The sequence below is a fragment of the Dermacentor andersoni genome, chromosome 9, assembly GCF_023375885.2.
Source record: "Dermacentor andersoni chromosome 9, qqDerAnde1_hic_scaffold, whole genome shotgun sequence".
Classification (NCBI taxonomy): domain Eukaryota; kingdom Metazoa; phylum Arthropoda; class Arachnida; order Ixodida; family Ixodidae; genus Dermacentor; species Dermacentor andersoni.
This window is the reverse complement of record NC_092822.1, coordinates 31919421-31947252: the sequence shown is the minus strand read 5'-3', so window position 1 is coordinate 31947252 and position 27832 is coordinate 31919421. Positions and strand designations below refer to the sequence as shown.

At 43.9% G+C, this 27832-nt stretch overlaps 1 protein-coding gene across 2 annotated transcripts; it reads right to left on the bottom strand.

Moving 5' to 3' along the window:
• Positions 1-188: 188 nt before the first annotated feature.
• On the bottom strand, positions 189-27832 carry LOC126527393 (tRNA dimethylallyltransferase). 2 transcript variants are annotated; one of them, XM_055068713.2, is made up of 12 exons: positions 27672-27832; positions 27405-27542; positions 23362-23460; positions 22298-22548; positions 20853-20995; positions 19248-19359; positions 16494-16612; positions 15002-15079; positions 14003-14112; positions 10114-10228; positions 7755-7830; positions 189-2572 (listed from the first exon to the last, which is right to left on the bottom strand). In XM_055068713.2, the coding sequence occupies exons 1-12, from the start codon at positions 27813-27815 to the stop codon at positions 2503-2505; spliced, it is 1455 nt and encodes a 484-aa protein (XP_054924688.2). In that variant the 5' UTR covers positions 27816-27832; the 3' UTR covers positions 189-2502. The 2 variants fall into 2 exon arrangements, with proteins under 2 accessions (XP_054924688.2, XP_050031168.2); XM_050175211.3 differs by lacking the exon at positions 189-2572 and adding an exon at positions 4398-5876.

Below are 27832 nucleotides of genomic sequence, written 5' to 3'. Positions count from 1 at the left end.
TACTACTGCTTGTGCATTGGCGCGTGCGCGGGCGGCGGTTTGGATTTTGTTCCGCGGGCGGTTTCGGCTTCTAGCGCTCACAAAACTGATGGCTATCTCGTTAGTAATCGTTCAAAGGGCGGCTGCCTATTTCTTGCTCGTTTAGTGCTCACAGGGGTGAGCATAGAAAGAATGCTGCCGTGCATGAGTTTTCTTTTTTTTTTTTTGGGGGGGCGCCTCGCAATATCTAATTGCCTCTGGTTGAGGATAAGATGAAGGTTAGCGGAAGTTTGTCACACGTTTTGCTTTTTTGATGGGCGCACAAGCACACAGTTTTGCATGTGCTGCCACTATCACAGAATACAGGAAATTTTTTTCTCGCGCTTCCCTTTCTTGGTTTTTGTTGCATGGTTTGTTTTAGAGCTAGTTTGCTCTGGCATGTCTATATACTACCGCTTGTGCATTGGCGCGTGCGCGGGCGGCGGTTTGGATTTTGTTCCGCGGGCGGTTTCGGCTTCTAGCGCTCACAAAACTGATGGCTATCTCGTTAGTAATCGTTCAAAGGGCGGCTGCCTATTTCTTGCTCGTTTAGTGCTCACAGGGGTGAGCATAGGAAGGATGCTGCCGTGCATGAGTTTTCTTTTTTTTTTTTTTTTGGGGCGCCTCGCAATATCTAATTGCCTCTGGTTGAGGATAAGGTGAAGGTTAGCGGAAGTTTGTCACACGTTTTGCTTTTTTGATGGGCGCACAAGCACAGAGTTTTGTTGAGTGCGCTCACCTATGCAGTTCGAGTATGCTATGGATGTAAATATTAGTGAAAGAGCAAGAACATTTCGGACTTGCGAAATATTCTCGTGTGCGCATATTCTAAGCCTTGAACTGTACCAATGCATCAAATTTTTAATTCTTACAAGTTTATTTCCTTTCTTTTATTGTTATTCATGAATAAAGAGTACATATATACCAACGCAAAATATTTTTTTCTCACTTTACGGTCACCCTAGAAAAATTATGGTAATTTTTTTTCGAAATAGGCCCCTCGGAAGAATTGTAATCTGCAATAAAAAAAAAAAATAGACCTCGAAAGGGTTAACGTGGGCACAGGTACGCAAATCAACCAGCGAAAGCCCCAGCATTCTTCTGAACCGTTTCCATCGGCATGGGGCGGCACAGGAAAATGAAAAAGGCGGACTGCTCTAAAGTGCACTTCGAAAGGTCTGCTGCTCGTGCAGCGTGCAGAAATGGGCACTTTGATGATGTCTAGAACAGTCATAGTTTGAAAGACGCACCAACGTGAGCCAGTTGTTCAGAACTGAGCTCACCCAGCAGTTGCCGGGGCTCGACAGAAAAGATTCTGAAGTACTTCCTACTTGAAAGCCAGTACCAGAACTTCGACACCGAACCGGGAAGATGTAGACGCGCTAAGCGGAGCGCAAAGTTGAACTAAAAACGAACGTCTGCTGCCAGGAATGCACAATCTACATTTGTCTCATAAACTAGAAAATAACATTTTTTTTTCTTGCAACTTATGTAAACACCAATCAGATTTTTGCAATTTAAAGTCCTGCATTATATGACATATTGAATGTTGTCTATGGAAATGAAAACGTTTTCCCTTAGACTCCTGAAATATAGTAATGTTAAAATCCTCCAAATATATCAGCATTCGCTGTCTTCGATGTAATTTTTGGCCCCCCGTTTATCAGGCGCTCTTGATTTTAGCTGGCATAAATTTATTAGTAGTCCATGTGTACTATGGTGCAATCACCATGTAATTATGCATCACTTGCGCATGTCAGCCACTTCTGCAGTAATTATAACACTGTGCAATAAAAAGGCAGGAAAGAAAGGGGGGGGGGGCAGTAACAGTGGTGTCATAGCACTGAAAGAGGGTTACGAAAAGGAAGCTTCCAGAAAACAGCCTGCTTGCGGGGAAAAAAAAAAGCTCCTCTCACGGTGCCCTAACAATCGGGCAACATGGCACGACACAACACGCAATACAACTGCTGTTGTGCATGAGGAACAGCGCCCTGGCACGTACCAGGCGCCTCAGAATGCTGGAACATGAGGAATGCCGACAGCAGTGTTTGTCGCACCTCGATGGTGCACAAGATGGGACCGAGGCAAAAAAACGGCGAGGTTTGCGAGCGCCTAGTGAAAGGATTAGATCGATATAACTTGGCGTTTAATATCCATTGCGCTCGAACCAGTGCACAGTGAAAGATTATAGGACAAGTGTGTGTGCCACGGTGTGCTGCGGGCACAAAGCTCATGCCAGCAGCGGAAGCCGGAGCACTGCCCCTTGGTTCGTCCGCTTGCCTGCACCGCTTTTGAAGCCAAACTCGCTGCGAGTCTCTGGAGACCTTCCAACTCTTCCCACGTGGGCCATGTATATCTTCAATATCGAGAAAGTGCAACGGCAGCAGCACTAACAACTTTCTGCGACAATGAAAGAAAAGTTATGGGGGCGGAGCTTGCAAACACGTGTTACCGCGCTAACTATTCTGGCAGAGTTTGACAGTGCTATTGGTTTCTTGAAATCAGACACTGAATCAGCGCAGCTTCCACATGTGACGGTTCTGCATTCGCCCAACTGCAGAAGAGAAAAAGCAGAGGAGGAGTTCAAATTCAGTGGTGCACCAATGGCCCACTGGATGAGTCTGCACGAAGGCAGCACCACTTTTCAACACGTGCTTACTGGAATTAAATAAAATTTAGCAGATACAATATATCCGGCAGTACATTAAGATATTAAAGCAAGATTACTGTCCCCGCGCAGGTTTTTGTTCACACAACAGTACACAGATTGGTTGACTCTGCTCCGCTGTCAGGCAATGGTACTTGTAATTTCTGCACCAGTTTCATAACCAAATTAAATATCAACAGTAGTGAACAAAAAGTTTTCATATTTTGCATTTGGGTAGTACGAGGTAATGTGCTCAGAATTTTGGTGCTGCAGTATGCCACACCGCTCGCCTAGTGCTAGTCTTTCGAACATGCACCGCCATCTTACTTTATTCACACCGCATAGCCCACCCACCGTGTACATAATTTGCGTATTCCAAGAATGTGTTACAAATAAACAGTAATTATCGAACAGTAGTGAAGATGTGTGCACGCTAGTGAGAAATTTTAGTGATAGGTAGGTAGAGTAGTGTTACGATCGGCCTGCGGGGGCTGGTGATCTACAGAGAAGCGACCTCCGAAGCCTTCCCACCCCGCTGCGATGACTCGCTTTGTAAAGACGACAATGTGCCGCGTCAACAGCCGTACGTCGCTGGTATGTCTAGATGCGGTCGGCGGACCAAGTATTGTTAGTGTACTCGCCGTCACGGTTTGATTGGAGCAGGGGAACACCTGGAAGATGTTTTGCAGTGCGGTCTCACGGGCCCCAGAAGACGTCAGCCAATGGACAGACGCGGCGGGCACTGACTGCGGGGTCAGCTCCGAGATCAAAGAGGCACCTGCTCGGGTCAAGACCCCTGTCTGAGAGAACCCTCTCACCTCGGTGTGTTCAGTGAAACCTGTGCGGAAGTGAGTGTGTAAACCCTCCCCCTCAATGGCTACGATGACTTTGGACGCTCCCATTGGTCGAAGGTTGAACGGCCGTTTTCCCTCACCCAGGGATCTAGGGAGAACAGTGTGTACTTAAGCAGCCATTGTCGGCTATTCAGGTGTGCATTCTCTTTCAGTCATGCAAGACTGATGACCTGTAACATTCCCATGTAGATACTGTAAATAAATCCCATATTCCTCGTTCTCGATGAGAACAAGTCTTTCCCTTCAACAACGTTCTCAGCGTGGATGAGCTGGACGACGACATGGTCCAGCTACCATCGATTTCATGCCCGACCCCAATCCTTACAGTAGCCAAGCAAGAGATTTCATATGCTACTACAAGTTTAATATATAACGATAAATCACAGGACGAGAGAAAAGGAAATAATGCACATGCATCCACCCGCACTATGGTATGAACAAAGTGGAAAGTGGAGCTTTGTGGCACCATCAATAACCAAAATGTTATTTATCTCGGTGGTGAAGCTAAAAGGATAGAGACCTACAGCACTTCCACCTGTGCAGCTATTTTTGAAAGGCTGGCAGTCACATGATGACAGGCTCATTGCTGAATGCAAGTCATGGCTCCAAGACCAACTCGAGCACTTCTACAAGAGTGGTATTCACAGCTGCGTAAAATGAGGGCAGAAGTGTGTGGCTCTCGGCGACAGCTATGCGCAGAAAGGGAAATAAGTATGCCAACTTTCGTTCTGCTCAGCCCAGGGGACGTGGGTGAGGGGAAATGGTTACTGAATGCCCCTGTATAGTAGTCCATGTCAACTGGTTGGTCTAGGAAATTGCAATTCGGATATTGTATAATATGCTCAAGGTGTGCCACTCCATCAGAAGACCACACAATCTGGAAGTTGACGCTTTTATTTCCTCTTGAGTTGTCTTTTATGCTTACTACCAAAATGACAACCTTGGTCACTCAAAGCTTGGGGCACCGTGCGATTGCCAGCAGTTGTCCTTGTCTACATAACATGCTGCAAGTCACATCAAAAGCGAACAACTAATGAGGGCAAGGACAAGTGTGGCCTTAAGGTCAAAACTATTGTTGCTCGAAGAAATGGAGCTTCTAACAGTTAAAGAAACTGTTAGAACTAAAGGTCAAAGGAAACACATATTCCAAATTGTATGCGAAGTTTGAGATTACAAGATTTACATGTGTTAAAGCCCTCTTCCTGAGAGGATTCGTGTTTGAACTCACAGTTCCGCTTACTCCTCTAGCAGACGTATACCATATTTTCACAAATACAATGCAAATAACTTTTATGTTCCCCTCTCCAAGGAAACTTACCATTAATGATTACAAAGCAACTTAACAATGTATAATGCAACTGCAGTCGTGGGCATTATAACACTGGGTAATGCACCATTCAAAATGAAGACATTTGTCTTCTGGAAAAAAAAAAAAAACTATGTAGCTTGCATTATTCCTGGAGAGCCAGAATGTCAAGATGTGCCTAGCAAACAATGTTCTGTCATGGTAGTTTAGCCTCTGCTAAAACAGCGTGTCAGACATGGTTTCTGCTATGATACTGCAGTATAGTTCACTATTAAGAACAGCTAATTAGTATGCAAACTAGCACAACTTGAATGTGCCATCCACTTCATAAAGGAACTTAGATGAGGTAAATAAGGTAGACACACTTTGGTAAAAAGGTATTATGAGGGCACCTTTGTTAAATCTATGCTATAATCACTCGAAGTAGTAATTTGGCGTCTGCTTTGACGGTGAGCCATATTCTATAGTTACGTTGAATGCAAGCAGCACCACAGTCGGGCCGCTAAACCGGGAGCAAGGACACGCCAATTTGAGTTGTTTCAGTTGCGCATTTGCTTTCGCCTCGCACCTGTTGCCATATATGCGAGTGAAACATTAATGCAAGATGTATTACGAAATAATTTAGATCTGGTGTGCAGACTTGATTCTAAGATAGCTTTCTTACTGCAGCTATGACCACACCAGCATGGCGGTGGCAATGTTTTTTTTTTCCACACTCCTCATGTTGAAGCAAAGAGTTTAAAAAAAGGAAAACTACACTATGTTCAAAGCATATTACTGAATGTGTAACGCAATGCAGGTTGCCAATTATAATTTTTCATCTCTCTTTCCCTAAGAAAACAAAACATCCTAATCACTATGTTGCTTTTATATAATGTGAGGTGCTTTCTCCAGCTGACAGTTTAAAAACATTATATTCCTGAAAATATGGTACAATGCGGAGTTGACGCCACAAATATTGCAGAAGTCATTAGTTATGCACGAATTGCATGTATTCTGAAGCTACCCAACTGCGTCCAGAGCCCTGGCATGCTCGTCTATCGCAGGGGTCCTGAAAAATAAAAAAGTTCAGATCAGTTAAATTGATGGCAGCCCACATTGCTCCCACAGTGTGTAAGCAAAAGCCCGTTGCAACTACTTTTCGCTTGACGTTCACAGCCTTCCTACTATGTCCAAAAATGGTAGACACGCAAGGGTAGCTTAAAAATTTTAATAAGAACCACGAAGAGTGATTGTCAATGACAGCAGTAGCTTCTTTGTCATCCGCTGGAATTCCATTGAGTGGAATTTTATACAAACCTCTCGCAATTGGTCCACAAATTAGTACTGAATTAGACCGCATCAGTGAACTGAGTGCGCGGTCTACAATTGACAGTCTCGATGTGTCGCCTGCCAAAATGATGAAAGAGACTTGCTCTGCCTGATGAGCCTGACGCAGATGCAAGTTTTATTCTTTTGCTGTTCTCCACCCCTTCTTTTTTTCATTCCCTCTTTCCTTTCATTATGTCTTCTTCCTCTTAAATCTCTCTTCTGTTCTTCACTATCTCATTTTTACATACCTTTTTTCTCGTGGACCTAGCAAGCACTGTGTCTCTACTAGTGGCAGCTGCCATCTAGCTCTATCTTCCCTTTGCGATCAGTTTTACATATGTGAATGTAATAATAATAATAATAATAATAATAATAATAATAATAAATATTTGTGTAGGAAACATAAAAGACGACTGCCAATGAAAGCAAATAGCCGACTGCTTTGAGAAAGCTATTCGCGTTATAAAAAAAAACAATGAACTTGACGACTTATGTTTGTTGCAGTGAGGATATTTAAGAAGTATTCGTTGTTTAATTGCTTAATTCTACAGAGAAGAGAGCTGTTAAACCAGCACGTCTGCAGTGCTACGTAGTACAAGTAGACAGCATGTGCATGCCAAAATATTGTTTAATAGTTTGCGTTTGACGGCAAACGTGCCCTGCAATCCGGTTGTGCCGGAGCAATCGGTGCCTTTGCATCGGGGGTGTGAAAGTCCGATGTGAGACCACCAACCACCGAGCACGAAGGCAGGCGAAAGATACAAAGAAGAGCTATTTGCTTTATTAATAAGAATTATTTAACGTCCCCCTCACACTCCTTAACAGCCCCCTCACCACGTTCTGCCTATGGAAGGGGCCCTGAACCGCCCCTCAGGCTTGGTGAAATAACATAGTCCGTCGGTATCGCACGCTGCTCTGAACATGGCCAAGTTCTGCCGTCGTACGCGGTGCGTGGAGCTAGCAAGCGGATCGCGAAGTCACCTTTCTCTCAAACGCTCTCTATTGAACAGAAGGCCCTGTCCTCACGCTCTTCTAGATGCACTATTTCGTCATCGGACGCACTATTTCGTCATTCCCTTAGACGGCTGCTGTTAGCCGATGGCTGACATCAAGGTGTGGTCAGCTACATGGTGTAGATACCGTGGCCCCTGCAGGGTGCTGCCACGAGTCCACTGGCTAAGCGCACTGCAGCTCGCTGAGGACAACCGCGTTTGGCTTATGTTTAGCATGTCGTAGGCACCAAAGGCGCAAGTCGTGGCGGCTACGTTAACATCCAAAATGAAATTTGAACTGCGTGCCACGGTGAGATTTAGATGGCGGAGCGTTGTTGGCACATCCCACTGGGCTGTAGCGTTCGCAGTGCAAGGCATTGAAGGAGGAATGGGAGCACGGTGGAGGCAGTGTTTGATTGTCAATGACTCCGCTTCTGCTGAACGCACTGAAGTACTTTCTGCAGCAAAGTATTTCTGAAATAGCCTATTTTCACTTCAGATGCCTTTCTCCACTTCGATAAAATGTGGTTCAGGGCCCCTTTAATGTTTGTAGTTAGAGATCAATCAACCATCCACTGAATGCAGGAGTGGATCATCGCAATGAAGCTGAGGCGGTAAAATATTACCCGTTCCTGTCTCCATCAGCTTGCCTCTCTTTCTGCTTCTTTGCTAATGCAAGGTGCTTCTTTGACTTCATGTGAGCTGAAAGAAAAGATTAAGACGTGAAAATGTACAACACTTTCTGTAGCTCAGAAAGTTGGGCTGTAATGAGATAAAAAACAAAACAGCCGAGCTGGTTTGGGTGCATAATTGTGTAATTGTGCAAGAAACACCAGACGACATACACAACACAGCTCTGTCTGTATCACTCTTTGCAAGAGTGAATTTGCTTTTCTTTTAAAATATTGGGGCTAGGAAACTATGTCAATCTCTATTATTTACATAAATAACATTGTGAATATTGACGCTACAACTAACTAATATTTACATGTGGTAAATAAACTCCTTAGGTCTTCATGTCATCTTTGTTGGCAAACCAAAAAAGCAGTAGCAACAAGTTAACCTTTCTGAATTTTATGCCGGACAATTGTAATGGTGAATTGAGTCGTGTGGCAAAGTGAGCCGTAAAACTAAATAGAGACAAGGGATTTTTTTTTTTTTTGAGGACACACAGTTCGAGCAAGTTCTATATGTGTCAACTATTGAAAGCACAGCATCTTATCAAGAAAGCCTTTTTATTTATTTAATTATTTATTTATTTATTTATTTATTTATTTATTTATTTATTTATACATACCGCAGCCTCAATGTGGCTATTACAGGAGTGGGATGAACAATTAACGTACTAACATTTATAAACAAGCTTCCGTGAATTGTTTCAGTAGTAGTGAACGGATGGTGCCCGGTAATGAATTCCAGACTCCAACTGGTGATGAAAAAGGCTGTATTTAAATGAATCAGTGCGGGCAAAGAAGGTTGAGATATTTAGAGTGTGGCGACTCCTCATAACTGAGGGTTTGGAAAAGGTCAAATAGTTATCTAGAGAGGAGAGACGAGGAGAATTGATTAAGATGTGAAGGAATTTTAGGCATTAAAGTTTGCGACGCTCTGCAACAGTAATGAGACCAAGCAGGGGAAGAGAGTTAGACGGCGAAAAGTCCTTGTCACATCTCCTACAAACAAAACGCACCGACTTTTTTTGCACCGATTCCAGTTTTTTGACGTCACAGTGACTGTATGGATTCCATAAAACACAGCCATATTCCAGGATGGGACGAATTAGGGTTTTATATATTGGAAGTTTAGTTTCTTGAGGAGCAAGACGCAGCTTACGATGTATGTAAGCTAGTCTTTTAAGGGCCTTGTTGCAGGTGACATCAGTGAGTTTCGACCATCACAAATTGTGTGTTAGTAGGGTACCTAAATATTTGAATTCGAACACTCAGTTTAAAGTAATATTGTTAAAGGCATAGGCAAAGAAGGAAGGGCACGAGCGTTGTGTAAAGGACATGGAGACAGTTTTGGAAAAGTTGATAATCATTTGCCATGCTTTGGACCAGTTACAAAAGTCAGCGAAACAATTATTATGGACAACATGATCAGTTGGAGATTTATTAGTACGATATCAAACACAATCATTTGCAAAAAGGGGTATTTTAACTGAGGTGTGTAGAGGGAGATTATTAATATAGAGCAAGAATAAAAATAAGAAAGGACCCAGTTCTGAGCCTTGGGGGATCCCCTGATGAAACAGGCATCAATGGTGAGTTAGTAGAGTTGAAACGTCCATATCGAGAGTGCTGGGAAAGAAAGCCCGATATCCAGCCAATCAAAGATGCATTTTTCAGTATAGCAAACAGCTTGTGCATAAGTTTAGGGGGTGAGACAGTCTCGAAGTCCTTTGCAAAGTCTATAAAGCTAGCATCAATCTGGTGACCTACGTCTAAAGAGCTGCTGATGTAGTGAACGAATTTTGTCAGTTGTGTTATAGTGCTGAGGCCACGTTAAAACCATGCTGGAAAGTGCAGAAAATTTAGTTAGTTTCGAGAAATCCCATAATATTTTTAAAGATAATGTGTTCGAGTAATCTACACGAATGTGCTGTTAAGGAGGTGGGCCTACAGTCAGATAACAACTGAATGTTACCTGACTTAAATAAAGGGACAATTGAAGCAAGTTTCCACGAGGGAGGAAGGGTGGTGGTCGAGAGAGATCTTTTTAAAGATCATTGTTAGATATCTGCTGCACCAAGGAGAGTATCGAACGAGAAAAACAGTCGGGATACTGCCAGGATCCAACTGTGATGATCACATTTACCCAAATTGATGTTCACTTGATTTACCCGACGATTTACGACGTTATTTACCCGACTGTGATGTTCATCACATCACACTAAAATACACACGACAGGAGGGAATGGTTGTTTACACAGGCACTGATTGGAGTGACCTGTCTAAAAAATTTTTTTGAGGAATCGAAACACACCTTGCCATGTGATGTTGCCGATAGTTGACACGTTGCAGATGTCACAAGTGAACAGTTGCTGTTGGTTGTTGTTGCCGTCAAGCAGAGGGATTGGCTTGTGGCTAGGCTCTCGGCCCTGTCGATAAACAACAAGCACGCACCGACGCCTCAGATACAGTTCAGGAAGAAACAACAGACCGGCCACTGTTATCAGCTTATTTTTAAGTCCACTGCAAGATGGAGACCACTCCCACCCAGAGGTTTATGATTACTTGTCGCATGCCTGCCAAATTCACCCTATGCCACGCTCTGCCAAAGGGATAGGAAAATCATGTTTAATATTTTTGACGCACCAGAAAGACAGCAGTATAGATTAGGGCACAATGCCATGGTGGAACAAAAACTTATAGGTGTTGCTTGGAGGCCACAAGTCAAAATAAATAGCTTGCTATCATAGGGACTTCTCGATATAGGAATGCTAGGATCTAGGAATAAACACACGTCTGGCTGCTAGGGAACACCCACAGCTGATCTATATGTCATAGGTATGTCCTAAACTACGGGGTATTACAGTAATCTATGAAGCAGAAACTTGGAGTTTAACAAAGAAGCCAGAGAAGAAGCTAAGGGCTGCGTAACGAACGATGGAATGAATAATGATAGGTGTAAGAGATAGGAAAAAAAAAAGAAAAGCGCACTGCCTTTTCTTGCACTAATTCCAGTTTTTAGAGATAGGAAGACAGCGATTTTAATCGTAGAGCAAATGGAGGAAGCCAATATCCTAGCAGAGATTAATTAATGCGTTTGGGGCAGGGCAATGAAAGAGGCATGATGGGTGATGATGATGACACAAAGAAGAGGTAAAACGCATGGTGGGTAACTCTACTCATAGCCTGCAATCATGCCCATACCTTTTCTTTAAAAAAAAAGCAATGTAAGCCCTGAATAGCCTGAAAACTAGACTTTCTGTAATGCCAGAGAAGGAAGGAATGGAGTTGGGCAGGTCACGGAATGCATGGTGCAGATAATCGGTCGTCTCACAGAGTGACAAAATGGAAGTCCAGGGATGGGAAATGCAGCTGAGAAAGACGGAGGACCAGGTGGTGCGATGAAAAAAAAATTGAATTCTGGAATTGTACGTGCAAAAGTCACAATCTAATTAGGACACGCGCAGTAGTGGGGGACTCTGGGTTAGTTTTGGCTGCCTGCGGTTCTTTAACGTTCACCCAACGCACAATACACTGCCATTTTTACATTTCACCCCCATCGAAATTCCACCACCGTGGTGGCCGGGATTCAATTCCGTGACCTTGCGCTGAGCAGCGAAACACCACACGGTGGAACCTCGCAATAATGAAATCGGCCGGAAACGCGAAAAAACTTGCTTTCGCGAGAATTTCGTTGTTGCAAAATGAGACAGCACAATTAGTTAATGCGCCGCAGAATGAAACTTTACTGTCGAAATTCCGTTAGCCTACTTTGGCATGGTTGCGAGGATATAAAACCGCATTGTCGACGCCACAAAGTGGGCCGCAAGCGTCGATCAGCAGTGGCTGTGCTGCCGTGGAGCAGTATTCTCGGTCAATTGCATTCGGAGGTACGATCACTTTTGCATGATTTTGTGCAACTCGGTGCCGGGCAACAGCGCTCCACCCAAGCAACTCCACCTGTCGCCCGTAGGCGCCAACACATTCGGTGCCGAGCGCGAAAGGGATCGCATCACGTATACCCGAAAGCAGTCGATCCAGATTACGGCACCTTTGCCTAACTCCACCTCTGGCGCTGAATCCACACGTGATGCCTGTCGGGCGGCACCGAAACCAGCGTTATTGAAGCAAGGAATTCGCATTCCCGGACGATCGCTCGATCACGGCCTGATGTGTGGCGCTCCGTGCTGCGACCGCCATTTCAAGTGCCACAAACAATTCCACGTCAGTGGGACGTGGATTTCCTTGTTATTGCTACATTTTTTTCGCCAAGGCGCACATTACATACTGCGCTAGGTGCGCAATAATCGTCACCACATGTCAGTAGCAACATACGGCATTAAATGAGTGATCAACAAACAAGGTGGCGGCCATGACGTGTATCCGGTGCGAGCATTTCCAGCACTTGGCTGTTTTTGTAAACAAAAATGGCGGCACTCACACACGTGCGATATGGTGGCATTTTATGCAATTTTAGTGCAAAGCAATCACATTTCAGCACATTTTGGAGCCTGCTAGCCTTGCGCAAGTAGCTAATATGCAGGATTACGTTCCGACAAATTTCGTTGATGTAGGATTGAACAGTAAAACCTCGTTAAACCGTACCCGCTTAAACAGTAGTTTTGTTTAAAAAGTGGTAAAGTCAAATCCCCGACTCAGCTGCCATTTAACGTAATGTGTTTTGCATCCGCATAAACCGTACCAGCTTATTATGTACGTATCGGTTAAAACGTAGCGTTTCCACTTTTCGTCGCGCAAACATGGCAGCGCGTCGTCTCCATCGGGCGGCCCGGCAGAACAACAAGCCTCAGAGATCGGAACAATGGCCTCCAAGTACCCAGAGCGCTTGTACATGAAGCCACATCAACATCATTTTGGCGCTGTGCCAATGCCAACGAGGAATCTGCCATACGAGTGTTTGCCGAGAAGAGGGGGCTGGCTGAAAAGCTGGCTCGCAGCTTCAGTATGTCGCTGCTAGGCCGCCTTGGCATCAAATAAAAATAACACTTTCGTTGCGCGAAGTGAATAAACACTGCATGTTTTTTCCCCTTTTATCGCACTCTCTCTGAGTTCCGTTTTTGACAGGTAAGTGGGGGATCTCGTGGTATTTCGGTTAAGCAGTACTACCGTTTAGTACATACTTTTTCCGAGCTCCGGCCAACTACGGTTTAACGAGGTATCACTGTAGTACAGCGACATTTCGTTGTTGAGAGGTATGAAATGCATTGAATCTTATGGGGGTTCACCGGGGATACGAAAATATTTTGTTTTCGTGAGAATTTCGTACTCGCTGGATTTCGTTATAGTGGATTTTGACTGTAGCTGCTAAGTCACCATGACTGGTAGAGGTGCTGTGATGAGATTAGGAAATTTGCAGGTATGGGATGAGCAGTCAGCCCACGCAAGACAGACGGGATCGGAGATTGCTGGGAGTGGTCTTGATCCTGCTGCGGATGCAAGCGAGGTTGCGGCCGATGATAGATTAGTCACCAAACACAGGTAGATGATATTGCTGCGTGACATATTTGCTTTACATTCTGCTTTATGTTCGTTATTGCCACGGATGCATGGTGTTTATGTTGATAATTTTGTATTGCAAAGTCTGAGTTGTCAGCATTGCCTGTACAGATCGATGTGCTTAGACTTGTTGAACTTGCGCTGTTCCATGGCCCCATCTGAGCGTGTTTTCAATGCGACGCTTCCAGCTCTTTCGCCGTACTTTACGACGAGTGACGTCAAGAACTTCCGGCATCGCACGTGAGCAGCAGATGGTTGAGAGCTGCTCCAATTCATACTGCTGTTATTGTTGCCAATTCGGCGTTCCTCACTCTGGGCGCAACTGAACAGGCTGAGTGCAGAAGAAACACGAGAAAGAGGAAGACGGACAACGAAGCACTCCGTTGTCTGTCTTCTTCGTGGTGGCGGCTCAACATCGTCAACTGCGACGATCACCCAACGCCATCGTTCGTGGCACGAATTCACCCAATCAGAGCTTGTGCTCGTTTTTAATTTTTTTCTGGTATGTGTTCCCGCATTCCTGCTCCTGCACGTTCATCACACCGCAATAGCAGGTCCAGAGATTAGTAGACTCTGTCAGCTGTGCACACACGAGCGTCTGGGTTCTGAACACGTGTAGTGCCAGGAGTAATCTACTAATCTAGCGCTTCGCTTGGCATTTCAGCATCCCTTTAGAAAGTGCATACCTCCAGAAAGTCTCTGACGATCTCGAAGCTCTTGTCCCTGGCACACGTGTCCCAACACGAGACGTCTGTCGCATCCAGGCTGTACACAGGTGGCACCTGTCGATCCGGCGCTGAAGCGTAAGATACGTAGTTATTTTCAAAGTTTCTCAAGTGGCTGAGTAACAAACTCGGACAGTAGAACAGAAGAAAACAAGGTTCTGTTGATTGATAGGGTTTCGGTTGATAGGTAAGCACCGTGGCTAACAAACCTGGATAAAGTGAATTATTCTCTATGTCCAACGTGCAAACTTTATTGACCAATAGGCATGCAAAACAACTTTCTCATTAATTAAATGCACGTCGGATATAACAAACGCGTAGCATCCACTGCAAGCACAACAAAAGATGCTTGCATGGAGCGAAATCAGTGTGCAGGGGAATTATTTTTTTTTTTTTGTCGTACTAAATGACAGGCAAAAATTACTGCCTACTACACATAGCTTTGTGTTCATTACCTGAATTCCTCCCTAGCTTCTTTATTCGAATCGACAACAGAACCACAAAGTCACAAATGACAAATAGATCACAACAGTTTGTATAACTTGATTATAGCCAGGTTTGGATATACTATATGGATGCTAGCCAGGTTCGGACACCATAAGCCTGGGGGCAGAGCGCACGTGAAAGCGTAGCTGGCTTCCCTCAATTCGTAACGCCAAAAATATATCGTAGACGTACGTGGCGTGAAACCTGATCATTCGTCGCCGACTCCCAAATTTACCGAAATGAATTGTTTTCACATTCAAATTTGCAATTTTCTAATTGCCCGATAATTCATAAATTTCTGCAGCCCCTTTCCAAGTAAGGAAAAATCGATCGATGACCATACTTATTCGCATAAAAGGTCGTATTTCAATAGAACATAATTTCGATATAGTAACACAGCAAATTGCCAATTTTACCGACTTCATTATATCGTGGTTTAACTGTACCAGAAAGAAAATAAGAAAGCAGGCTCACTTCTTAAGAACCTCTGTGTAATCCACCTTTTCTGCTTCCTGGAATACCGCTTTGTCACTTGCTTCATGAGCCACAATCCTGCAAGAAAACGGTGCGTGCGGGACAAAAAAACGCACATTGCGGTTTACACAAAGCAAGTCAATTATTGTCACAAAGGACAGAAAGAAAAATTAATACAGATCCAACCCATGTGCTGGAATCCCCGTGAGGCGAGGCTTTCGTGAACCAGTTACTGCAATGCGTACAACTGTCTGTATTGTCATCTATACAATGTGTGATCCCGTGCAATGTTTTATGCACCGCACCGGTCACAACTTTAATGTAATGGAATATTTGTTTGTGAGCTGCACCTTTCACAATCCTAGCCGAGATGCAAACAGCAGTTTATGCGTATACACGCTGCGTGACGTCGGCCCAGTGATGCCACGTGGATAAAGGTGACGTTCGTCGAGGGAATAACGGTGAGGACAGATGTATGCCGAGAGAAGCATGGCGCGAAAGACGTGTTTAAGGTAGGCCATTATTTGATCAGTTTTATTACTGCGTCCGTCGTCTAATGGAAGCTGGCATGCACACATGTGTTCTCACGCGCACATGTTACACAACGTTAGGCATGTGTCCACTTGGCAAGGCAGCTACGGTCGTGAAAGTCTGGATGGGTTTGCTAAGGGTAGGCTCACTTTAAGAAGCACGGTATTTCCTTGCGTAGAGTCTCCTCCCAACATAATGGAGGTAAAAGATGAGGAAAAAGAAAAAATTAGGTTCACCACGGGGCTTTCTCATCAACGCTTCTTATCATTCACAGTTGTTAGTGAGTGCTGAATGCAGGAAGAGTTGGTGCTGATTGGTGCCGCTTAAGAAAACCCTTCAGGCGCCAATTAATTCTGTCCACTGGAAATTTAGCTTCACCGCTTTTCTTGTATCTCTAGAGTCATAGAAGAAGCGCACAGCTGTAGAATGGATGAAGAACTTTCAGCTCTTCAGCGAGTTTTGTAATATTTACAGAATGTGGACTCTGTGTGAGAACTCTACAGCCACTCTTACCTCTCACAGTATGAATGGTTTTCTGGCACTGAAGTAGGGCAATTTACCAATGCTGCTCAATCTATTTTTATCTCCTTTCAATGCATCTTTCTCGTTCCTATAGCCACTATCCTTATCGGACAGTTATATGAATGGGTGAGGGAGGGTCGTACAGTCAAACACTGATGTAAAGACGTAAATCTAGGTTACTTCTCAATGACATCACTTAACAAATACAGTCAGACACTGATACGAGGAACCTGAATATAATGAATCATTAGATATAATGACGTAAATTTAAAATGTTTCTCACCGATATTCCCATGTAACAAATACTATATGCTAATAAGGAATATTAGATGACGCTATTTTGGTGTTGGATGTGGCTTCATTATAATGAGGGCTACCTGTACCACTTGTGTGATAGATAAACATTTTCACCATTCCCACTACCTTGAGACTAACTAACCTTGAGCAAATTCCTTTTGTCCTTTCGGAGAAGCCTTCTCTTCACTGTTCATGAGGAGATACCGGTGGAACTCCTTGAACCCAATTGACTGAAAGATGCCTTTCGTGTAGTCAGCTTCCCTGCAAGAGCAAAAGGGACAACAAGCATGTTGAATTATTAATGAAATCATCAACTCGAACACCCCAATAACGAGGACACTTTCAGGTATGCCGAACAGTTGAAGAAAATTTCTAGCAGCAAAAAAAGGAAAGAAATGATGACAGCATTTACGTACGAGGTGTAGAGGGTGTCTTTGAACAAGTTAACAACTTATTGATGACACCATGCCTAGCAGCTAAATTTCTTTTTATGAATGCCATATGCTTGCTTCTCTCTAATGGCATATTCAATTCACAGTTCAACAGTACTCTGGTAGTGCTACAAAAATCGTGAAAGCCACCTTAAAGCTTTGTTACGAGAAGAAGGGAGTCCAGTAGCAGTATTATCTGGCCTCATTATTGGTATTAAAGTTCCCGGTAAAGCTTGTGGCACATACAACTGGCCATTTCATAGAGCTCTAGCTGTGCTACCAAATTCCTTTAAAACAGCTTTTTTACTATATTACTAGAATACGCATGTTTAAATTAGCGATAATCTAGCTTCATCACTGCTCCTGCCAATCTAGCTTGTCACTGGCCACAGTCGGCAAAAATAAGAAAACGTGGCAGTGAAGTTTGAGAAAAATAAACATGAAATGATCATTGCATAGCAGTAAGTCCTACATTCCCAGGGCACCAAAACAGGCTAGAAAATTTCAGAACTCGTAAACAAGCTAATTAGTACAGCCTCCCCAAAGAAACAATAATGTCACTGAAGCTAAGTTGTTGATAAACTCTATTATCCCCTTCATACGCCAATTATATCCGGGCTCGTAAAATTTTTCACAGTGTTTCTTGCATCCTACTGACCATGAGAGCAAACAACAGAAGCAGAAGAGATTACGGATTTTGAATTCTTCAAAGATTTTTGTCAGGTTTACAGAATATGGACTCTGTGTAATAACTCTCAACAGGAACAACAGATGTAGCAAAATCAACTTATTCATGTCTAGCACATTTGGAAAGCACCTATCCAGCCACTTGAAGAATAATTATCCTGTAAGACGTTGCACAAAACAATGAAAGAAGTGAACCCACTACATGACGGCACACTTAAACACCTTACACATATTATTAAAACTTGCAGCAGAAGTCCAATCAAAATTGTTTCAACATTTATGCGACACGTTTTAGACATAATAATTTTCATCACTGCTTTTGCTTTTGATGCACCATCTTGGTGTGAGCAATTGTGCACACGGTGGTTGCGCTCCACGTCATAAAAGATAACATACAGATTATGGTCTTCCAATCCTAGGATGTTTCTTATATCTCGTAATATCCCTTGAGGTTCAGAATTCATCTTGCCCTTAAGCTATTATACGGGAGTCAGATGGGCAAACTCAGTGACACTTTGAGTGAGTGCGCTTCGTTGCAGCGAGCATAACTTCGGCAGCACGCCGCTAGATGAGAAAGGAAAGGGTCAGTTGAAATTGATGGCAGTGTCAATTGGTACATGGTACATTATACATACTTGTTATCTTAGCCAATATTTGCAAGATGACGTCAACAGTATCAATCGTCACAGGCAAAGACCAGACTACATTGCATCCAATACCAAAGCTGCACATTTGGATGTCCTGATAATGGCAAAGAGCCAGCGCCTAAAAAAAAATTACCCTGATTTCGTTGGCAGAGAAAGAATAGCTATTTTCATAATCAGAGACACAGTGAACATTTTAAATAAATAAATAAATAAATAAGGTGATTCCAGAATTAGTGCAGACCGTCCACGGAGTATTACCTTATCTATATTTGAAGCACCATCATCGAGGCTATGCACCTAGACGCAGCAAAGCTAGTTCAACCATCGCAAGTTGTCGGCAAGCGCATTACTTATATAGAGTCACTAAGCATTTCCATATGGCAGCCTTCCAATGAAATTAACAGCGAAGTGTGCTCGCTTACAGTGACAGTAAATTTGCCCTTCTGACAGAAGCATTACATTTCACATCACGGAGGCTGACTGACAGACTGCAGTCTCCATAATGCCCTTGTTACATCTCTTGTGGAACTATATGTGATTTTCCGAATCAGGCATGCTCACTAACTAATCAAATTCCATGTCACGAAGGCTAACTTGCCCCAAACTATAGTCGCACAGCCGAACCTGCTTATAACGAACAGGTTTATACATTAAAAACACTTCAATATATCTGCCGATTTGATATACCCATATTTGCATAATATGACGAAGTGAAACGGACTTTTGTGATCCATTTGTTACACATACAGATATACTTGGGCTCCAATAACTACTTCACTGATTTATAGGCGAAGTCCAGCCTGTTAGAAATAATTATGTGCAGTCACTGGTGAGACGCCAAACCAGGCATGGTTGAGCACAGCTAGCTTGGCCCGCAAGTCAATCTTTGTCTTTCCCGGTCCACATGACAATAACAACAAAAATAACTACTCTGAATGAAGCATTTGCGGCATGCAAGAAGGTTTGCAGCGATGGCAACAGATGCCCCGAGTTCGATACATTGAACGTCTCCTTCATTATAAGGGTAAGTTTGTTACATGTATAAGCCAGCAATTTTGCGTGTTTGATATAGAGAATAATTCACTATATCTGGGTTCGACTGTATGGTTCACATTATAGATTCCAACTCACAGATTGTGGTCTATGCGATGCTTGTTATATCGCTCGTGAAACTCCTCCATCTCTTTGATCAGGCCAGCGGCAATCATATCATCGACACGGGCATCCAGCCTCTCGTCCAGCACTGCATTGAAATTGAAGCACGTTGTGCATTCTAAGCATGTTGGGGGGCAAGATGGACGAATCACAGCTGATTACAGTCAAGAATAAACGTGTAAACATGAAACAAGGAGATGTGTGTTGCGTGTGCCCCTATAATCTCTGTCCAGCTGGTTGAATTTGCAGCTGATCACCATTTAAGAATAAACATGTAAACAACAAGAAAAAAGGATGCACAATGGCTACACAGGTAAATCTGCTGTCTATTATGATGTCATGTCGCATCCACTTGTGCATACCGAAACTGGTTCGTTGAAGTAAGTACTACAGTAAGGTTTCGTTAATTCAACTCGGCTAATTTGCTCCTACCCGAATGTCCCAGCCAGCACCCATGCATTTCAATGGACTGAAACTTTCGTCATTCTGATTAAAAGAAAAACAGTTAAAATCCACCAACTGTAGGATGCAGATTTTTTTTTTTTGGACAAGCATTTCTCCCCCAGAAATTTTCAAATATCAAACAATTTAAAAATTAAAGTGAGACATCCAGTTTATATATCTGTCTCTTGGCAAAAAAGAAAAGCATTATGTAACGTGCACCTACTGAGACATCAAAAGCAGACAAAATCAATGCATAATAATGACTATTTCGGTAACACTACTAATAACATTTCCAAAACCCTTGTAAGCATTGCAACAATTTTATGCAAGCTGTAAATTCATATATCTGTTCTGTTCCAATATATGCGAGTTGCTTTGGAGCCAGCTGCTCCGTTTCTCTGTGTTATAAATAAATAAACAAATAAATATTGCAAAGAAATCAATAAGTATAACATCACAATGGGGAGCACACTTGACGTCTGTCCATGCTGTTAACTGAAAAATATATACACATTGCAGCCCCCCCCCCCCCCCCCCGCCCCTTCAGTTTGAAGAGCCCTCCACATACTAAATGAGTAGTAGAGTAGTAGATATTTGTTTGCTGAGACGCTCTATCGGATGCAGCCTAAAGAACTGAGACATCTGTTTTTAGTGCAGTGGTACAGATTTCTAAACTTAATGCTTCAACAATTTTTTTTAAGTTAATTCTTTTCAAAGATTTGAGACCCTAAATAAAAAAAGTTCATTTACCTAGAATTGCTAGAATTAAGCGGTTTATCTAAATGCAGCAAATCCCCTTCAAATTGCTTGAGTAGTTGTCGAATGATGACATCCTAGGATAACATGTTGATCAAAGATTTAAGGAACTGAGAATGAATGCACTTGCGACAATTAAGTTATCTTTTTACAGGAACACCTGACGGAGAGCTGGCAACGCAGCTTATAACGTGCCAATTTATGTAGCGCTGGAAAACGAGCAAACGGCATGCCAGTGTAGAAGTTCAAACTCCAGCTGGCACGGTAAGGAAGAAACTAATGGCATCAGTGCAAAACTAGCCCCATGGTAGGCCTATACGGTGTGTAGGGCAATTATTTGGGCATGTTCTAGCATGAAAGCGCTACAACAATACTACCAACCATTCTGGTCACACTGAAGCCACAACACGCACGGCCGCTGGAACCGTAGTGGCCCACCGAGAGAACTGCCCCCTTTCATCTGCCGTTGCTCTTCAATAATATCGCTGTGCGGCCGGCCATGGACTTGGAAGACCTGAAGGCTCCTGAAACAAAAAGCTGTGTCGGAACCATCGACGACGATTTTCATTCTAAGCGAATAGCTATTGGCCTCATTAGAGGGTCCTTGAATCACCTCTGACATTCTTTTGCAAATTTTAAATAAACATGCGCATCACACGCAGCATACTACAGTGATGATCAGCTGTTGTGGCACCACGGGTAAGCCATAAATAAATTTAAAGAAATGTAATTATGGGGTTTTATGTGCCAAAACCACTTTCTGATTATGAGGCAGGCCGTAGTGGAGGACTCCGTAAATTTCGACCACCTGGGGTTTTTGAACGTGCACCTAAATCTAAGTACACGGGTGTTTTCGCATTTTGCCCCCATCGAAATGCGGCCTCCGTGGCCGGGATTCGATCCCACGACCTCGTGCTCAGCAGCCCAACACCATAGTCACTGAGCAACCACAGCGGGTTATAAATAAATTAAAAATTACAATCCTGTGCTCCTCTCCAGGCTTTTCCCGCTTTTTCATTCCAAATTTGTAAACATTACAAGAAACTCTGGAAAGTTGGCAGGTATGTATTTACTGCCGAACAAGCGAGTGGCTCATTTCTAGACCAACGGCCACAGTGCATCACTCGCACTTGCAACAAAAAGATAGTGTGCTGCATACTGGATGCACAAAGGGACAGAAATAATACGTGATTTGATGTACCCTATCGTCCAGAAGCTGAAGTTGTAATATAGATGTGGTAGTGATACTGCAGAAAGCACAGCAGACCAAAAACAGGTGCATCCCGAGAGACATGGAGGGAGATTTCTATGATTGCACTACTTGCCTAGCATCTGCACCATTAACTGCTAAGTATGAAGCAGGGTATAATGTACCTAGGCTGCTTAATGTTAATGCAGAGCTTGCATGCTATTTCACGAGTTTATTATTCAGGACTGTAATTAGCTGCTAACTAAAATAGTGAGCCAGCAAAATGTTGACTTCGCATGTCCTGTGCTCTTTTGTTCGCCCCTGTCTAAGTGGTGCTGTTGAAGATGTATCGTTACCAACTTGACAAATTGGCAATCTCAGTAAATTTCACTTATTTCACAATGCACACCTTCCCTTCCACCAATGCATCTGTATGCTGTAGGTGTTGTATAAGTAGGGAATGAATAAATTATCCAAAGCATGCAAGTACTTGCTTGCATCCTCTCTCTGCACATTTTTATAATTCTTTTTAATGTTTTTGACATTGTGTTCCTATCTTTCTATTCTTTGCAGTCAGTACGACAGCAGAAGTCATACTTTTGCACAATTCAAATCACAGCAAGGCAGGAAGTGTTACCGTTCAATTTTCCGCCGATCCCTTGGGTGAAGCCTCACAGCTCGCTCCGGATCCACCATCTCGAGGCACTTGTACAAGCGCTCTGTACAGACGTCCCCCAGGCTGGCATCATCGGTGACATCACTGAGCAGCGCAGTCGCAGCAGTGTTGGTTTCACAGTCGACGTCAGCTTTGCTTTTCAGGAATGAGCTGATGACATCTCTGAGCAAAACACGATTGCTGTCGAAGGTGAGCTGGTCGTCGGGTTCTTTCTGAGAGGATACAGAGCCATACAATAACTACACCTCACTCACACTTTGTGAATGAGCATGTGCAAGAATACTCGCGCAAGTGGCCAGTGATCCGCGTGGCAAAATTGTGATACACACTGCTGGAGCTGACAACAACATGACAGCCAAAGGGGCCATTCCCCTTTGGCACACTGGAGGGTAGTTCGGCGGAGAGTTGCAACCTGTGAAGAGGGACGGCTGGCCATCAAGCCCATGCAAAATGAAAAGATCATGATACAGATTCACAATCAAACAAGTCCTATTGTAGATAACGGTCACCCTCCACTGCACTGCGAACATGGGAAGAGCCTAATACACTGTCTTATGATCATGATGTTTATATGAGCATTCCTTTTGAAACAAAGCGATGGTAACTCGCTCTTTCAAACTTTATGAGGTATCCAAAGCATTTAAGTTTCTCTGTGCACAAAGCTTAATTATTCACAATATAAAGTCCACATAATTGCACGCTATGCCTTCCTCTGTGCCACTAATCTTCCTGCCACCTCTTACCTTGTCATCCCTGCAGATTCATTTGTTTCCTCTACTGTCTTTGAAACCCAATGCCTCAGTCAAGCTGACTGCTTCCACACATTTATTGCTGGGCGAACACGGTGCCATTCTAACAGAATATGCTCAATGGTTTCTGCACCATTTCCACACGCTACGCATGCACCATATTCCTGCAGTCCCACATATTACAATTTTGATGCTCCATTCACTGGTCACTTGTGCTAGTAGTTCTTCCATTACCGCAGTACAAGTTGAATCAACCAAATCAGAGTGTGGCTGTACCTCAGGTCGCACAAGAATCTTCCACAAAAGGGATTCGATATAGTAGTTGGTGCCACCGACGATGATGGGCAGCTTGTTACTGTTGGCCAAGTTGTTGATCTGCAAGACAAGCAGTGGGAACATCTATATGGTGGCGACAATGTAAAGAAAGTGAAATAAATACAATACCTGAAGTCTTTCTGCTAGTTAATAGATGAGCTCATTTGGCTCGCACTATTAAAGGAGCAGTTCTCATTGTTTTGGTTATCGGGAGCAACAAAAGTCGGCTTACACGCCGAATTTACAAAACTAATATATATAGAAGCCTGCTTTCGTACCATGCTTGCGTCATGCATCCTTTCCTACAGCTGGCGTAGACAAACGTAATGACTAAAGATCGCAGAAAGACACCGACAAGCAAAGAGAGCATCGTTCATAGTCGCTAATAACTGTATTTAGCTTCAACTAGAAACAACTCGGTGACAATAAGAATTCCGTACAAGCTCCACCCACAAAACCGCATTACACCTGCCCTCAGACCTCCGCACACCGAAACATAGTTCCCGAGAAACGTTCAAGGCGGTTAAAGGTTCGCCTCCGCCGTGATACCACTGGAATGAACAACTCTTATTCGTTGGCGCATCTAATAAGTGATCTTCGAGCTGGAGGGCAGCGTATTTGATAGTTCATCGGTGCAGCGGTGCAGCGGTGGCGTAGAGGTAGAACACCCGCCTCGCGTGCAAGAGGTCCGTGGTTCGAATCCCGGTGCCGCGCAATTTTCCACCGGATAAAAAAAAAAAAAAAAAAAATCCGCGTGTTGATAAAATTGCATAAACAGGCCTGGAGTGTGGCCTGATGCCGGTGACCAGAACCGGTAACACACTCCCTCACCAGAGCAGGATTGGCCACCCTGGTGCAGTACTTGGCCACAACCTCCTATATGAACACAACAATCAAACCCCGGCCCTCAGTCCCCAGCAGCTGCGAAGCAACTGACCACGGCGGCGGTCAGACCTGCGACGCTGCAGAGGGTGCTAAGAATCCCTGGCTCCGGACAGGCCGCCATTGGAATATGAACCTGGCAACGTTTAACGCAAGAACATTATCTAGTGAGGCGAGTCTAGCAGTGCTATTGGAAGAATTAGAGGGCAGTAAATGGGATATAATAGGGCTCAGTGAAGTTAGGAGGCCAAAAGAAGCATATACAGTGTTAAGGAGCGGGCACGTCCTGTGCTACCGGGGCTTAGCGGAGAGACGAGAACTAGGAGTCGGATTCCTGATTAATAAGAATATAGCTGGTAACATACAGGAATTCTATAGCATTAACGAGAGGGTGGCATGTCTTGTTGTGAAACTTAATAAGAGGTACAAAATGAAGGTTGTACAGGTCTACGCCCCTACATCCAGTCATGATTACCAGGAAGTCGAAAGCTTCTACGAAGACGTGGAATCGGCGATGGGTAGAGTGAAAACAAAATACACTATACTGATGGGCGATTTCAATGCCAAGGTAGGCAAGAAGCATGCTGGAGACAAGGCAGTGGGGGAATATGGCATAGGCACTAGGAATAGCAGGGGGGAGGTATTAGTAGAGTTTGCAGAACAGAATAATATGAGGATAATGAATACCTTCTTCCGCAAGCGGAATAACCGAAAGTGGACATGGAGGAGCCCGAACGGCGAGACTAGAAATGAAATAGATTTCATACTCTGCGCTAACCCTGGCATCATACAAGATGTGGACGTGCTCGGTAAGGTGTGCTGCAGCGACCACAGGATGGTAAGAACTCGAATTAGCCTAGACCTGAGGAGGGAACGGAGGAAACTGGTACATAAGAAGCCGATCAATGAGTTAGCGCTAAGAGGGAAAATAGAGGAATTCCAGATCAAGCTACAGAACAGGTATTCGGCTTTAAGTCACGAAGAGGATCTTAGTGTTGAAGCAATGAACGACAATCTTGTGGGCATCATTAAGGAGTGTGCAATAGAAGTCGGTGGTAACTTCGTTAGACAGGATACCAATAAGCTATCGCAGGAGACGAAAGATCTGATCAAGAAACGCCAATGTATGAAAGCCTCTAACCCTACAGCTAGAATAGAACTGGCAGAACTTTCGAAGTTAATCAACAAGCGTAAGACAGCTGACATAAGGAAGTATAACATGGATAGAATTGAACAAGCTCTCAGGAACGGAGGAAGCCTAAAAGCAGTGAAGAAGAAACTAGGAATTGGCAAGAATCAGATGTATGCGCTAAGAGACAAAGCCGGCAATATCATTACTAATATGGATGAGATAGTTCAAGTGGCTGAGGAGTTCTATAGAGATTTATACAGTACGAGTGGCACCCATGATGATAATGGAAGAGAGAATAATCTAGAGGAATTCGATATCCCAGAAGTAACGCCGGAAGAAGTAAAGAAAGCCTTGGGAGCTATACAAAGGGGGAAGGCAGCTGGGGAGGATCAGGTAACAGCAGATTTGCTGAAGGATGGTGGGCAGATTGTTCTAGAAAAACTGGCCAGCCTCTATACGCAATGCCTCAAGACCTCGAGCGTACCGGAATCTTGGAAGAACGCTAACATAATCCTAATCCATAAGAAAGGCGACGCCAAAGACTTGAAAAATTATAGACCGATCAGCTTACTGTCCGTTGCCTACAAAGTATTTACTAAGGTAATTGCAAATAGAATCCGGAACACCTTAGACTTCCGTCAACCAAAGGACCAGGCAGGATTCCGTAAAGGCTACTCAACAATAGATCATATTCACACTATCAATCAGGTGATAGAGAAATGTGCGGAATATAACCAACCATTATATATAGCTTTCATTGATTACGAGAAAGCGTTTAATTCAGTCGAAACCTCAGCAGTCATGGAGGCATTGCGGAATCAGGGTGTAGACGAGCCGTATGTAAAAATACTGAAAGATATCTATAGCGGCTCCACAGCCACTGTACTCCTCCATAAAGAAAGCAACAAAATCCCAATAAAGAAAGGCGTCAGGCAGGGAGATACGATCTCTCCAATGCTATTCACAGCGTGTTTACAGGAGGTATTCAGAGACCTGGATTGGGAAGAATTGGGGATAAGAGTAAATGGAGAATACCTTAGTAACTTGCGCTTCGCTGATGATATTGCCTTGCTTAGTAACTCAGGGGACCAACTGCAATGCATGCTCACTGATCTGGAGAGGCAGAGCAGAAGGGTGGGACTAAAAATGAATCTGCAGAAAACTAAAGTAATGTTTAACAGTCTCGGAAGGGAACAGCAGTTTACGATAGGTAGCGAGGCACTGGAAGTGGTAAGAGAATACATCTACTTAGGACAGGTAGTGACTGCTGATCCAGATCATGAGAGTGAAATAATCAGAAGAATAAGAATGGGCTGGGGTGCGTTTGGCAGGCATTCGCAGATCATGAACAGCAGGTTGCCATTATCCCTCAAGAGAAAAGTGTATAACAGCTGTGTCTTACCAGTACTCACGTACGGGGCAGAAACCTGGAGGCTTACGAAAAGGGTTCTACTTAAATTGAGGACGACGCAACGAGCTATGGAAAGAAAAATGATAGGTGTAACGTTAAGGGATAAGAAAAGAGCAGATTGGGTGAGGGAACAAACGCGCGTTAATGACATCTTAGTTGAAATCAAGAAAAAGAAATGGGCATGGGCAGGACATGTAATGAGGAGGGAAGATAACCGATGGTCATTAAGGGTTACGGACTGGATTCCGAGAGAAGGGAAGCGTAGGAGGGGGCGACAGAAAGTTAGGTGGGCAGATGAGATTAGGAAGTTTGGAGGGTCAACATGGCCACAATTAGTACATGACCGGGGTAGTTGGAGAAGTATGGGAGAGGCCTTTGCCCTGCAGTGGGCGTAATCAGGCTGATGATGATGATGATGATGAGCTGGAGGGCAGCGTATTTGATAGTTCATACTTAGTTTGTCACCATGGGGGACGCAGTTCTGACCAACAGCGATGGTTGTAACGTCGCTCAGTTATTGTTACAGTGGCGTCTTGCTCCTCGAGCTGCAAGGTAAATGCGATGCAGCGATAAACTCACAACTCCGAGAGCCTTGCTTTGAAAGTCGGCCACGGTGAAGTTCAAGAGAGGATCCAAAAAATCGAGCAAGTGATGCGGCGCAGCCTCCCTTTCCGCTTGCGTGACCTTGTTCGTGATGATGTCTAGTGACTTGTAAACCTAAACAGGCGAGACCAAACTGGTTTAGAGCACAGAAAAAGACCACCGACCGCAAGTTCGTGTTTGTAGCAGATGACGCCAACAGGCACAAACTCGGCGAGAGCGAAGCGAGTGATAGAGGCTTCTTACCTGCATAGAATCGGCACTTATTATTTCTCCATTGAATCTGGAAGCTATTTCTATGGCCAACTTGGACTTTCCCGTGCCAGTTGCGCCTAGGACAACAACGAGAGGAAGGTTTCGACAGCATTTCAACGCGCTGGGCGCCGCCATCTTGACAAAAAGAAGCA

Excerpts from the sequence above, each read along its gene's own strand:
- LOC126527393 (XM_055068713.2), bottom strand. The coding sequence starts at position 27,815 with ATGGCGGCGCCCAGCGCGTTGAAATGCTGTCGAAACCTTCCTCTCGTT. Across the intron at positions 19,360-20,852 it reads GCTTCAGTGTGACCAGAATG|TGCTGGACGAGAGGCTGGAT; the intron begins GTTGGTAGTATT and ends ATTTCAATGCAG. Across the intron at positions 7,831-10,113 it reads CGGCAACATCACATGGCAAG|CTCACATGAAGTCAAAGAAG; the intron begins GTGTGTTTCGAT and ends CTTTTCTTTCAG.